Raw genomic sequence first — 15,489 nt, forward strand, 5'->3', positions numbered from 1 at the left:
TGACGCTTCAACAGGACTCTCAATAAATCCCCCTTTCATACCACCCCTCGCCACTCTCTTGCCAGGGGTTCCTCAAGGCTCTCCTTCCGCTTGGGTGACGATGGGAGAGAAAGCCCCAATGCCATGCTGCCCCAATTACCCCATGGCAATTGCTTCCATCTTCAGCACTCGCTCCGCGGCGATTCACTTTCACAGCAGTTCTAGCGTGACAACCCCCTCTCTAACGGTGCTGCTGTTCTTCGCGCAGCAACTCGTATACAAAACAACATTTGCCACTAATCACCCGCACTAAGCGCTAGATTTTCGTACCCACACATCATTGGCGTTCAAAGATAAAATTATCGTGAAGGGGATCGGTCGATTTTGAATCAACGGGAAAATTAGAGTGAAACTTAGGAACGCGCGGTGTGGTACTCATTTGTTTCGTGCGCTTTGCAACCGTGTTTTGTCAGTATTAAAGTGTTAAAAGAACAGAGAGATGGCACTTTTCCACTGGTTTATTGAGAGTACGACGCGTTTCAACCGTTATGTCATTATCAAGTACAATGAGGATTAGGCCATTGTTTTTGCCATACCTTTCCCAAAGCGCACCACCCAATGACGCATAAGTACTCCACCTTCCTAAAGTTCCCCTTCCACCTGCCACCCATCCGTTCCGTATAAATACAGCTCCGTGACCAACTAATCCTCATTGTGCTTGATAAGTAATGACCTAACGGTCTAAACGCGTCGTACTCTAAAGAAACCTGGGGAAAAGTGCCATCTCCATTTTCATTTAATACTTACAGGATGTCATTCCACCACATTTCGCCTGCTTGTGGTGTTACTTTTATCCGTGTTTTGTCAGTTCTAACCAAGAATTGTGGAAAAATACGTGTCGCAATGTAAATTAAATAAATGGGAGAGAGTGCGCAAGAAGCGATCCTGGGTCCTCAACTAGTGCAGACCATTTTAGCTTATGTGCATGTGTTAAGAAAGGAATTGTTTTGCCTAAGGTCTTGAAGATCTTGAGTTTTAGAGAAGCAGTGTAAGAGAGTGCTTGGTCAATAATCTGCGTGTCTGTTTAATGATAACGTCAGTCTGCAGTAAAAAATGATAATATTGTGGATACTAGAGAAAGATCAAGGCCTATTTGCAGGGATTAGTGGTGTAAAGAGACCAGCCGAAAGCCAGGTGGCAATGCATACTTACTTAGAGTTCGGACATTTGTTTGTATATTTCATATTTTTAATTTGAATTTCTGCGTAGACTGGTCGAACATTCTGCTACTGTATTTTGTTTTGATTCGTATATCACTCCCCCCCCAATTAGAAATTTCACGCTACATTCCTTAAAACTTCAACAGAATTACCATCCGAATTCAGCCAGTTCCTTCAAATTAAAACATTTTACAAAATGATTGCAGAGGAATACAGAATTCCTTAGAACGTTCTATATCATGATCCCACGATAATTTTCTAGTTTCATGGTGGTAAAAAAATATATTCTAAAATCGGTAACAATTTTTTTGAAAACGTTTTAGCCCTATTTAGAAATGAAGAATAAAAATCGAAAATAAAAGCACGGGGTGACTCGAATGCAATGACCTGCTGCTCATTTGTTAGTTACTTTAACCGCCGCCATTTCATCGATATTTCTCACGTTCTGTGTTACGTCACACGGAGCGGATAATAGATAATCAGTCAGCAAGGTCGAACAAAAGTTATTTTTAAAGAACACAACTCGTTTTCACAAATGAAAGTGAAAATAAACCGCAGATGCAGACCATGTTCTACGGTACGAATTGTACGGGAACAGTGTGCGCTCGGTTCGGTGCGAAACGGTGTTCTGCGGTGCGGGTGCTCGCTCTCACGATGCTGATATCGACTTTATACACATCTTGAGCTAGTTTTCCATTCCAGAGTTACTTCGAATCGGAACGTGTTCTGAGAAACCGACGACGCTTTTATACAATTTCTTACGTACTACGGTGAAATAAGTTAATGGGATATATTCTTGAGCCGCAATCACAACCCAGGCGAAGGAAAAGCAAAAATTAATCATGGAAAATAATTAAAAATGGCAACCCAAGGAAAGGCCCCGACTTCAACTCACTGAATGACATTCGTTCATCTCTGCCTTTGCCTGCGGAGAGCTCTAACCTCCCCTATTCTAACCAAACTTCGGGAAAAAGTAATCAGTGAGTAGGAAATGTAAATATTCATCTTTAAGTACACAGTAACGGTTATTATGGAAGGATTGCGATTTGTTTATCAAAATTGTACTTTATGTGAAGGAATTTTCTTTTAATTCATTTATCACTTGAACGATAACATTTCTATACATAATTCTTTGCAATGAAATCAGTTTCTAATTTATTACGCACATTTTACGTTGCCAGTACATATTATGCAGTGAATTACAAGTTGCTCGATATTTTCCCAAAATTCATTAATTTTGTTGACGACCGGTCTTAATACATTTAAAGTTAACTTCAGTTACGAATGAAGGAAATTAAAAAACATTGAAACCGACAAGTGGCATTTAATTATAAAATATGCAATTAAGGTAGATGCAGAAGCCCTGACGAGGAGTAAGAAATGTGGGATAAAACGTTGTCCTTTTAACACTAGGTATCAACCTAGAAAGGTATATGGGTGTACATCAATGGACCGCGGATGTTTAAATCAACCGACAGCGTGTAATTGTATCGCCCCAGAATCGACTTTGAATGCGCGGACGATTCTTTCAGGTCGGCGGCCATTTCCGATAAATCGATGAATGGTGAGGGAGCGGCCGTAGAATGGGAAATTCGCAGTCGGTTATTCTGGAGTGGTGGCCTTGTGAAGCACGAGCGAACGACTGGACTTTCTTCCGCGAGTCAAGGACCGACGACGACGCGAGGCAGCTCCGTTGTATCGGCGTCACGACATTCGCCGCTCTCCGGGTGTCAGCAGCGGGAGTGCGCGCAGTGTATGTCTTTTACCGTGAAAAATTGATTCCGAGGAACACCTCTATGAGTAAATAGAGACGGGGGACTCTCTAGGAAGTGTTAGTGCTGCAATAGAAATTGCCCGAAGCCCACTTGTCTTTCGAAAGGTCTTAGTGAGCGTTAGACAGAACTTCGTAGTCATCTACATCTACATAATACCCTGCGAGCCACCTCTAGGGTGTTTGGCAGGGGGTGATCAATCACCAGCATGCAGCATGCATTTGGACTCCCACATGCACACCACACCGTCCAAAAAACGTCCCGTATAATAACAAACTATACTACTATATGCTGTTAGAAATAGAATATAGAATAGAAATTCAGAAACATGCATTAAGTTTTACATAGGTTAGTAGGGTACATTACAAGTCATTCAATCTATTTATGAGTTCTATCGCTGCCGTTATAATCTCTTATGGATCGTGGAAAAAATGAAATTCGGAATCTGTCTGTTCTACAATCTATATCTCTTATTTTATTTATATGACCTGATCTTCCGTAGCATGTTGGCGTCCGTAATATATGGTTAACTTCGTTAGAAAAGACACTGCTCTTGAATTTATCTAAAAGGTTTAGTCTATTTTTCAATCTACGGTCCGACAGAGATTCCCATCCGAGTTTATCTAAGAGGTCAGTTACACTAACAAGACTATCGTAACGACCTTTCACATACCTGGCAGCTCTTCGTTGCACGCGTTCTAACTCTGTTATTAAGCCTTTTACGTGAGGATCCCAAACACTGGCAGCGTATTCTAAATGTGGTCTAACGAGGGAAAAGTAGCTAATTTCTCTCACTTTGTCGTCGCACTTTCGTAATATTTTTTTAACAAAACCCATCTTACGATTAGCTTGACCGGTTATTTCTCGAATATGTTTATTCCACGATAGATCATTATTGAGTCTAACTCCTAGATATTTCACGGATTCAACAGTCTCTAATTGGGCACCCCGAATTATTTAACCACGTTGTAGGCAGTTATTCTTCTTCCAGAAACTCATTACGACGCATTTTTTCAAATTTAAATCTAACTGCCATGCATCGCACCACGCTTGGAAGGCAGCAAGGTCATTCGTTAGTTGATCTATATCTTTGCTGGAACGGATTTCTCTGTAAACTACAGCGTCGTCTGCAAATAATCGTAACTTACTGTGTACTACTTCGCCAATGTCGTTTATATAAAGAAGGAATAGGAGTGGGCCAATGACACTACCCTGAGGGACGCCAGAAGTGACTCCAACCTCATTGGAGACTGCACCGTCTAATACTACTCTTTGCACGCGGTCGCTTATTATTAACTTTCCGTGGGGTAATTTATCAAATGCCATTTTGAAATCAAGAAAAATCGCGTCTACTGGAATGTTATCTTCCCCGGAGACTAAAATATCGTGGGCGAAAAGCGCTAACTGGGTTTCGCACGATCTGCTTTTCCTGAATCCATGTTGAGTTCTCATTAATAAGTTTTGTGCGTCGAGGTGTTTCATTACCGAGCTGACTACGATGTGTTCAAGGACTTTGCATGAGATGGACGTTAAAGATATCGGCCTGTAATTAGATGGGTGTTCCTTGTCTCCGCTTTTGAATATTGGCGTTACATTAGCGATTTTCCAGTCTTTGGGTACTTCGGGTTGCTTGATGGATTTACTGAATATCATTTCAAAATTGATCATCACACCCATTATATCAAACCCTTTCCCTCGTTTTACGTTTAATGCGTCGATTTGAGAATTTGTGAAAAAAAACGTTCCTTTCCACCAACCATATCTCGATATTTATTTATTTATTTTATATTTGTATTCCACTTGGATCATTTTAAGATCTTCTCTGTTGCTTGTTGCACTATATTTTTCTTCGTAACGCTTCTTAAATTGTTTTTTCAGCTATCCTTGAAAAACAGTTTCAAAAATTGATTTTTTCCTTTAAACATTTTTTTTGGTTTTCATTCGTGACTAAAAAATATCGAGTTATCAAAAAACTACACTCAGCACTTGCTTAAAATTTGGCCCTCTTTCGATTTTCGCGGGTATTTTGAGAAAAAGATTAAAGTAAATTGGTGTTGCAGTTGCAGAGAATACGGAGTTTAGAACCCGATGTTCAGCTTCAGAGACTGGAGTTTTGAGAAACCCTAAATATCATTATCATTATTATTATTGTGATGTAGTCATTTAGATAACAGTTCGATTACACTCTGATGCAACGAAATGCACTCATCAATTTCCAATGTGTGGATGCACTTATCCCTCTGAATCCTATCCTTTCTCACTTTACGAAACATTCTTCCCTGTGCTAACACTGATTTACGCATTTGTGCTGTCACTCGAGAACAGGGGCGCAGCTACGAATTAAGGCTAAGGGGAGGGGGGAGGGTTTGGCGCAACTAATACTGGGGTGTCTGGGGGTTATGGAAGCAGGGGCGCCGACTTATAAAAAATATTGGGGGGGCCTATACCGGAGGTCTTGCCCCGGGAAGAGGTTAAATTCAAAGTGTGTCGCAGCACCGAAACACTACCATGATTCACACCACCTGATTCAGTTAACCTGCTTAACCTTATAATTATTTGTTTCAACACTCAATGTTAAATTTATTTAAAAGGTAACTATCGTCAAACATGGGAAATAAAAATTTACCAATATATTTTTGTGATTTCACAAAGCATAATATAACTTAATTATTTTCTTGAATTATTGAGGGGGCTCCGCCCCCCCAAACGAATCTTTGAGGGGGCTCAGGCCCCCTCAGGCCCCATGGAGTCGGCGCCACTGTATGGAAGGGTAAGCGGAAGGTGTGTGGGGTCCCCCCCACCCCCAGACAAATTTTAAGACTAATGTTTCAAAACGGAGAGTTTTACGGCCGCGTGAATAGTTCGATGTTTTCTTTGCGAGTCACCTGTCCCCCTATTACTATTTATAAAATTTTTCACTTTAAAATATTTTCAATTTAAAAACTTCTCTGCGCTCTGGGGGAGGGGGGGGGGGAGGGGACCCTCCAAACCCCCCCCCCCCTCCTCCTCGCCACTCCTCGAGAGTTATTGTAGGAAATGGAACAAGTTGCCAAATGAAATATTTCTTCAATCTTTCACTTCTTATCGGAAAGCAATTAATTTGGAATTAAAGTAAAAATTCCAATCTTCTTAAACGGAATGAAAAGAAACGTTAGCCGATGAGACACCAGGTGATCTGGAATATTTCTATGCCGATGTTAATGCGCACGCGTAGAAGCCAATAATTGCTTCGCTCTTGTTTTAATATAATTACCACGCTAAGCCGTCATTAAAGTCGACAGGGCAAGATGTAAGTGGAAAGGGAAAGAAATTCGTACCTAATGATATGAAAAGACAGCTTCAAATAGGATAATTAAAGATACATAATAGAGATTTCGTCGTTTTCTGCTTTCTCAGACTGTTGAGTTGTGTCGTAATAAGTGTCGAGTAGGGGTGAAGTTTCCCGTGCCACGCACCCTAGTGGTGCTTTAACTCGTTCATGTAGATATTTCATGCTTCCGTGTAGGTGCATACTCTCTTTTACGCCTGATGAACCGTACCTGGATCCATCACATCGAACTATGAGGAGATGCGGTTGGTTGTTCGGGGACGAGACCGATCCTGGAGCTCAGCCAAGGGAATCCACTCGGACACATCTCCCTCTGTGCAACTTCATACGGCAATACGACAAAAATAAACCCTCAACGCTTCAACTGTTCCCATCGCCAACTGCTGGGAATTGAAATCAACATTGAAGGCGTAATTAAGACACGCGGCGAGCAATGAGCACGTGCTCTTCCCAAGCGGAACTTACTTCCATTAACAACGCATACCTTTCATCGGGGTTCCCTTTCAGCTGCAAATTAAGCGAATTGGAACAACGCGTTTTACCATATCTTAAACACATAATTAAACTTAAAAAGGGTTTAAATTTATCACAATTGTAATAAAAAAAACAGCAAGCCAGTTTTTGACCTCTGGGTACTGCATTTTTTGACGCAATGCCACTAGTTGAATAACGGGCGTCGGTCGCTGTGGAAATCGCAAACTACCAACTTGAGATAAAGCAGTCAGTCATCAGCTAAACACAAATATCGATGATTAAGGCGATACCTAGCGAGTGTATAATCACAGTCGAAGCATTAATAATCAGGCATTTCCGCATGAAAACATTTTATTATTACGTCCAGAATTTCGCTTCTACGATATGACGTATCAATCAGGTTTATTTAGGTATGCTATGGCCGGATTGCCTCGTTATTAATAGTTTTTCTCTGATCATGGGGAGGAGATTAATCGATCTTAAAGCTATGGCTTTTCGAAAAGTGAAAAACTGTGACTAAAACGAAAAATAAAATGAACTTATGCATCTCGCGAATACTGTTCATGAATTTTTTCAAATGCAAACATATTATCGATTAATTGCTTAAATCAATCTTAATGTTTTGAACTCTCACTGCTCGGATAAGAATTGTGATGCCCAAACATATCGTTCCCTTACTTGGATCAAGTACTCAATCCAAAATGGTAATTGCTCGAGTCTATCCCCCAATACTTATGTTAGCGCTACGATCGGGCAGACAAGAGTCGCTACTTGTGTTGACGGTGATTAATTCCAGGATGAGGAAATGTCTGAGCACCAAGGCCACTCTCACTCACTCACTATAAAGCTGCTGCTCATAGACTTGCGTCGTCCATTGAGTATCTAGTGGTAGGGGAGGAGGGGAAGGAATGGAGGGGAGGGGAGGGAATGGCGAACCTTGGGTCCGTTCCGTTCGGAATTAATTTCCTTTCCTTTTTCTTAGTAAACCTCCTCACACGACGCCATGCTGACCTCAAAATGAGACCGTTTCACTTGGAAAAAGATGAGACGCCAGTGTGCGTAGAGTATCATCGCACGTGTTCAGGCGAGTTTTCTACGCTCGGTGCCATCCCTGGAAGTGACCTACCGCAATATCCTTCATAGCATGCGTGCAGGTCGCTTCGAGAGCGTCGAGGGTTCGTGGTTGCCAGGCGCTTACTTTTGCGATGCCCCCCCCCCATCCTAGACACAGCATCCCGATCTGGACCGAGCAGGCTCTCTTCCCCAAATCGCCCTCAAAGGACGAGGCCCTGGATGATATCGAAGCGGATTTCACGCGTTCCATGATGGAAGATGTTTGGGATGTTCACTCGCAGGGAAGCGAGGACAATGCGCCTGCAGAAGTTAGTAGAAGCGGAAGGAAACTATGCTTAAGTGTTTCCTTTACTTAGAGACTGCGTCAGCAAACTTAAGTGCCGCTTCACCGATTGAAGCCTTCACTCGTATTCCTGTTCATTGGATCGATCACATTTTGAGGTCTCCATACCCGTGAAATCAATCCTTTGCCGTTATTTGACGTCGAATTCGAGAATTCACCGAAATAAAGCTCCCTTCCTCCTACGGTTTCTCGCTTTGTATTCTACTTATATCATTCCTTAAAACGGTTCTTTTTGTTAATTTTTAACTCAAACTTTATGCTTCACGACCCCTTATTATATATATATATATATATATTTTTTTTAGATCACGAGATGTGGGTCAATCACATAATTTTTAACCACATTTCTGTTCATGCTAGGCGGAGTTTTTGAAAAGTGCTATTTCCTCTAAGATACTAAGTCTACAAGTTTTCAAACGAGAGAACTCAAAAAGCATTGATTTATGAAAATACCCTTTCTATTTTTTTTTGGAAAAGTCGGTCTTCTTTCGATTTCAGGTGGTTTACGTCCTTTCTCTGGAGAAGATGTTTCCCTTGAGAGATAAGAAGGAGAGGAAAGAAGGGGCCTAAACCACCCCAGGTCAAGTGGATGTTGCAGCCGATTTTCATTTAAAACGACACGCCGCTTGCGGAAAATTAACAAGTAATGCGAGCTGCCTACATATAAGGATATTCAGTGAGTGTCGCGATAACTGGTGCTGCCGCCACGCGAACGATTTCATCGGAAACCATTTCTCATTTCTCTCTCGTGCTCGACCGATTCATTGTAATTATTATTTAACTTCTGCGCTCACCATTTCTCCCCCTTCCATATTTCAAATAAATATGTGTTCTGTGCCATCACATCGGAATAATTGCAAAAAATCGAGCTGCGATTTTTGGTCTCTGCGCCAGTGTCCATAAGGTTGAAACCTAAAGTCAGGATGCGTGCGGAGATATTTTCATTGATAAATTAATTACAAAGTTTCTAATTTGTGGTCTTCTTCCATTTTGGATAATAGCAGTGAATGTGGGGGTACACCTACACTCTTTACATTGTCACACGAATCTATTTATAGAGAATTCGCTGTACAACGTGCAGTTCTCTATTCAACTATTGTCAAGTAGACTACTTGCTTAATTATTTCATTGCGAATCGAAGATTTACAAGGAGCGGGAAACCTGAAGCAATGGATAATTAATTTGCAATAGGGTGGTTTCCTATTATTTTTTTATTGCCTAAATCGAAAGATTATTACTCCTGGAGTAGGTATTTCACGCTTTTAGATTTTTAAATGACGATATCTATTTTTCGCGATTAAATGAAAAGTGAATATTTTCAAGCGCGCGAAAACGCGACGCTTAAGTATGAATGTCGGGAAGTCTCTCCGCGTGACGTATTTCTGGTTCCCCCTCCCGCCCTGCGAGGTGACCTTGAGGCGAGGCTTAGCGCTGATACGACGCAGGCTGCTAGCGGCTAGCCTAGTACCCTGCTGGCTGGTAGCGCTTGGCTTAAATAAGGATTATTAATAACTTATCAAACGAGGAAAACTTTCCGACCTTGGACAGTTTTAATAAGTGATTGTTAAGACATGTTTCCCTGAGCTCTGCGCCTCATGCATGCAATGGTAACCTCAGACGACGTATAACTCCTATCTTCTCGTATAGAAACTAGGTCCCTGTGACGTCACGTGGAGTGGCATCGCATGGGCGCCAATCTGGCCCTTTTCAAATGAGGATAAAAATGGACCATTGCCATTCGTCTAACCCGGTATTTCTAAAACAAAATAATTTGTATATTATGAATACACTAATGGTGGGTAACGAATCGCAATCAATGCCTTTCGTTTTCTTTGATGAAGGAAACTACCCTATTGAATGGCAATTGCTGTGATCAAATCGCCTCGAGCACACAATTACAAATTGATCATTCGTATAATTAATCGTAACTTAGCGGAAATCTATAATCGCAGGAATAGAAGGATCAACAACTTTGCTATTTCCACATATTAATTTATTGACACCGACAATGGTTTCGTTACAGAGTAACATTATCAAGGTCCACCTTATAGGTATTCACCACCTTGATAATGTTACTCTGTAACGAAACCATGGTTGGTGTCAGTAAATTAATATGTGGAAATAGCAAAGTTGCTGACCCTTCTATTCCTGTGATCATTCGTATATTTGGTTGCAGTTGTCCCAAGCAACGAAGGCATTTAGACCGGTGTTTTTGCTTTGGACTGGCGACTCGAGCCCTCAGAAGGGGTTCAGGAACGAGACGGGGGAATTTCAAATGCGATCTTTTTTTTCAGAATGTCCGAAAGGAACATCGCGGCTCAAGCGAGCGCCATTCACGCTGTTCACCAGAATGGCGATTTTGACACCCTTCAAAGTTTACGCTCTCTCTATCTCTCTCTCTCTCACTGCGGCACCTTTAATTTTTCCGCTATCTCTTGTGATTTCGCTCATTTCAACCATGGAAGTGCTCCTAGCCCACCCTCGGGAAATTTTAAGGCAGCCTTTATTTTAATGGGCGAAATCAGCGATGACGATGCGTCACGTTGAGCTGAAGGAAGGATTGGAGCAGCGCTGAATGAATGAATGAATGAATACCTCCAAAATCATCGGCTCATTTCGTTCGGAATTCAGCGGTGCCGTCGATAGACGCGCAATAGGGCCACAGGGACACCCTTCGCCCACCTGCAATGATGGCGCTGCGAGGGGGGGGGTTTGGGGGATTAAACCCCCCCCCCTCACCAGAGCTCTGAGAACTTTTTAAGTTTAACCAATTGTGCTTAATTTGGATTGATATTACTAATGGAATACCGTAAGGATTAATAAAATATCCCCCATAAAGACGTAAAACTCACCATTTTGAACCATTTATCATTAAAATTCTGCAATTTATTAATATCGCACCTACCGCTTATCCGATATTCCATACCCCCACGCACCCCGGTATTAGTTGCACCCAAGAACCCTACACCAAGAACATGTAGGGTTCTTGGTTGGCTCCTCTTCCTCCAATCTCTCCGTCTATGGCGATAGTGTTTTCAAAATGGTAAGAATCGCACGCATTTCTATGACTCGTAGCACACTGCTCGAGTGGATAAGTTCTGAGGATGTTGAATAAATAATTTTGGTCTCCCAAAAGTATTTATTTAACTTGACGAGTACTCGCGGAAATTTAAACGAAGAAGTAGAGTGGAATTCCTTTTTTGGACTTCCTCTTTCAGAACCTTTGCTTAAGGCAAGAAAAAGAAATGTGTGAAGTTATCATAAAAAATTCTGACTTAATTATATTATGTCAACTTGGATGCATCTCTTTATATAGAACGATCAGTTAATGGAGTAAATATATTTTATTAACATACCAATACGTCATCTTCATGCACATGAAATTTGATGTGCAACTGTAAGTACGCGCTTTAAAGGGGTCTGCAATCTACATCACATGCATTTATTTAGGCAATTACTTAAGATTAGGCATTTCACTTACAAATGGGTTTTCGAAGGCACTTGGAAATTGTTAAAATCCGCAGCGGCTCAATACGTTTCTTAAGATGGCCCGAAGCAGAGAGCAAACGCTTTCTCTAAGAATTGCACTCCTTTCCACCCTATCAATGAATGCACGGCCTGAGCCGAAGGACAAAAGTCACGATCAGTCGCACGTTGAATGATTCAGCCTAAAGCTAACTGAGCATTCATATGTTTTGCCTGAGATGACAGAACTGCGTAGAGGAATGGGTGCTAGCATTGAAAAAAAAATATTTCTTTAGCCGTATCTCGTGAATTAAAGTGTATGTTAGAATCCTCCGCTTGCTGCATTTCATGAAATTGCGGCTGATTCCTTGGGAATGTACGATTTCACTTTTCCTTGAACAATTTGATTGGGTTCTCAAGCGGACCGCCGCTACATTTCAATGTGAATTCGTCCTCCACGACACCTCTTCCTTCGAGCAGTTCGCCGCTTTATTCGAACGAATCATATTACGTGCGAATTTGTATCCTTCCAATCTGCCAGCGATAATTCACAGGAAAAGCAAAACAATTTTTGGCCTTTTTTTACATTGGAGGATGCAGATTTCTCTAAGTAAATGTTCATAAACAAATATTTCCCACATCGAGTGCAATGTTTTGATTTTCAAAGGTGAGCTGAACGGCTCAAAGATGAGGAAGGCTGCGAACGACCCCCTTTAATTTGATCCCCCTCCGACTCTACGCGTGAAATTGCTCATGGAGCAAAATGTGAGCGCGCAAATCCGTTTCACGATTAAACAGAGAGTGCGTTTAAAATTACGAAAATCTAGATATTTGTAGCCAGACATTAGACAGCTTCGTGCGCCAGTATTGAAGTACAGAAAATATTTCGTGAAAGGAAATGAAGATATTTCTTTCGCTTTTCAACTTTTGCCACCACGAAGCGAATTATTGTGCGTTACTTTCTCTGGCTCCACTGTCGTGGCTACTAACCTCTGTTCGGCGGTCAGCGCTTCGAGCCCCGGCACCTTGCACCAGTGGTCGGGCGTGAGCGTGATGAATATCTGGCTGAAGTAGACGTAGCCGACGAAGAAGCAGAAAGGCGCGAGAAGCAGGAACAACACCTTCTGGTAGAGGCCGAATTCGCCCACTAGCGGGAGCAGGTCGTCGAAGTCCTTGGGCATCACCTGCTTGGACACTTCTTCTTCTTCTTTGTTGGCTGCCTGCTGCTCCTTCGGCTCCGGCATCGCGTAGGGCTGCTCATCCTTCAGATCTCGAGGGCTCATCGGCGGACTGCTGTTCTCCTGAGGCGCCATCTCAAACAATGCACTCCGACGACTCACGGGCTAAGCCTTAGCTGTCTCTTTCGTGGAAGCGGCGGCAACACACTCGCGATGGTTCGCGCCGAGTGGTCAGTCTGTGGTCCGTCCGACTGGCCGCTGCAGCAGGGCTCTCGGTACGGCTCTCGACTGGAGTCCACTCGCTTCTCGCCACAAGAGAGAGAGAGGCTTTCCCTCTGTCGTCTGTCCCTCGACTAATCGGCCGTCGGCGGACGCCAGCAGCTTTAAATGCCCTCTCCCCCACCGAGGCGCTTTTCGTTTGGGCGTTGGGAGGGGGGGGGGCGGAAGGACATTGGGAGAATGCTGCGTCTTCGTTCGCAGAGGGAGGCAGTCGTCCATGCACTTGGAAGGGCGGGGGGGGAGGGGAGAGTGCGCGCGCGTTTGACCACTGAGTGACCCTCAGGGTGACCACCACTCCTTCCCTTTCAGGAACATCCCTTTGGCTTACGGATTGACAAAAACTGTCAGCGCAACATTGATTTAAACTATTTTTTTGTTTTTGATTTTCTCAGCGATTAGGTGCACTAGCACCAAACACCCTAGGGGGTTGCTCGCATGGTGTTATGTTTTCGAATTTTCCGCTGCGTGGAATGGACTTTTAGTGCTCAACGTTTCTGCAGGGATTATAGTCAGATTAGATGGGATTTATCCGTTTTTATCTGGTGGGGTTATTTTGTGCTTCCGATTTTGGGCTCAAATTCGGATGGCGTCCCAGATTTGGCTCAATAAGGGCATTGTTAGGAAACTCAATAATTGACCGCCTACGGCGCGCGAGTAGCTGCTCACTTCCGCGCTAGCGGTTCATTTCCACAGAGTAATTGTAGCGGCCTCGAGCACTGAAAATCTGATTGAACGATTCATTTGAAGATCCAAAAACTATTCGAGTGTGATCATTTTTCATTCGGATTTACATAGAAGCCACCAGTTCCGGACCCTTGGAATTGCAGTGAATTGCATTCGAAAAATTAATAATAAATGAAAAAATAAAACCCACTGCTTGCAAATCGAATAAAAGGATAGATTAAATGATGCATCGCGCTCATAATTTGGGAAATCAATCATTTCCACAAACTGGCAAATGATACCCATTATAACTGGGAATATTAAAGACAGCTTAGAAAACTCCCAATGAAAAATTAACTTCATTGTTCTAGATCATTCGTAAATAAAACGTGCGATCACGCGTCGGATGGTATTGGAGTGGACAACGTTGCCATCCTACCCCATTTCATTGGTCTATTTACTGCCGTTCACAGCTGAGTACGTCACGTGGTCACGAGTTCGCACAGGTGCACAGTGTGAAGAGGGGAATGCGAACGAAATATTCGCCGCCCTCTCACCGTCAATAAGAAAGAAAAAACTTCCTTGGCTTCGAAGAGATGGCGACCAACGTACCTACATTGATATTAGCAGAGCGGGAACAAAACGCATCGTTATCCAAATGTCTACGGGACTCAAGTTACGGCCGTTTTGCGGAAAGATATAAATCCCTGCCTACGACGGAGCTAGCGCGCGATTCCATTAGCTGCAAATGGCGGCTGTTACCTAGAAAATGGGCGCGCTCGCGATGGCGCCAAAGTTAGCGTCGCCTTTGGTCGATTAACAATCGTCGCGAAAGTTAGCGCGAATCTTTGGAACGCACAGTGCTTACTGCACATTACTTTCATGGAACTTGCAACCAGGGGCGGTCTGGCCGAAGGGTTAGAAATTCCAATTCTAAATCCATGTAATAGTAACTCCAATAAATCCATGCAAGGTAGAACAATAAAAAAACATGCAATAACTCGACCTAGTGATCGACGACAATAATTCTATTAATGAAGACACCGTTGCTATCCTAAATAATACCTACGTGGACAGAATGAAAATTTAAATCCCCTTGTTTTGCAGTCTATTTCATATATTTTCTTTTCGTGATCACGTCTGCCATGGTGCGACGGTAAACGATGGATATTGTTCCCTGAGGACCGAGAGGAACTCTTCTTCGCATTTAATGAGTAAATTGAGCCAATATTTTATTTTATTTATTTTAATTTTAATAAAGACGTACACATACAGCAAGACTGCCAATTTAAAGTGCACTTATAACAACAAATATCAAATTATTTATTACAAATTTAAATAGAATAAAAAAGAAAACAACTAAAATTTATCCGGCTATCTAGTCATTTATGCGATAAATATGTTAATGCCCGATGAGTAAAATTTTTAAGTGTCAGACCAAACGGATCAATATCACCGGGCAGAGAATTTATTAAAAAGGAAAGTCTATGGAGAAGTGAGCGCTAAATTACAGATAGCCTGGGTGTAGGAATGTGGAGTGAAGAGGTAGATCGGGTGTGGCGGGAAGGTACTCTAATGTTGAGGAAGGAAACAATGTCAGGACTGTCGAAGTGTGTGTTAAGGGTATTATAAATGAATTTGATGTCTGATTGAAGTCGGAGAAGGGAGAGATTAGGGACAGATAAAGAGGATAAAACTGCACTAGTAGGTGTCT

The 15,489-nt window shown here is 42.4% G+C and overlaps 1 protein-coding gene across 1 annotated transcript in view; it reads right to left on the reverse strand.

The window, feature by feature from the left end:
- Positions 1-13,199, reverse strand: part of LOC124160086 (solute carrier family 22 member 13-like) — a 48,921-nt gene extending 35,722 nt beyond the window's left edge. The window contains exon 1 of the mRNA XM_046535806.1: positions 12,646-13,199. Coding sequence (XP_046391762.1) covers positions 12,646-12,968 — 323 coding nt within the window. The 5' untranslated portion in view covers positions 12,969-13,199. The remainder of the gene's footprint in view (positions 1-12,645) is intronic.
- Positions 13,200-15,489: the final 2,290 nt, after the last annotated feature.

This window comes from Ischnura elegans, chromosome 6 (assembly GCF_921293095.1).
Source record: "Ischnura elegans chromosome 6, ioIscEleg1.1, whole genome shotgun sequence".
Lineage (NCBI taxonomy): Eukaryota > Metazoa > Arthropoda > Insecta > Odonata > Coenagrionidae > Ischnura > Ischnura elegans.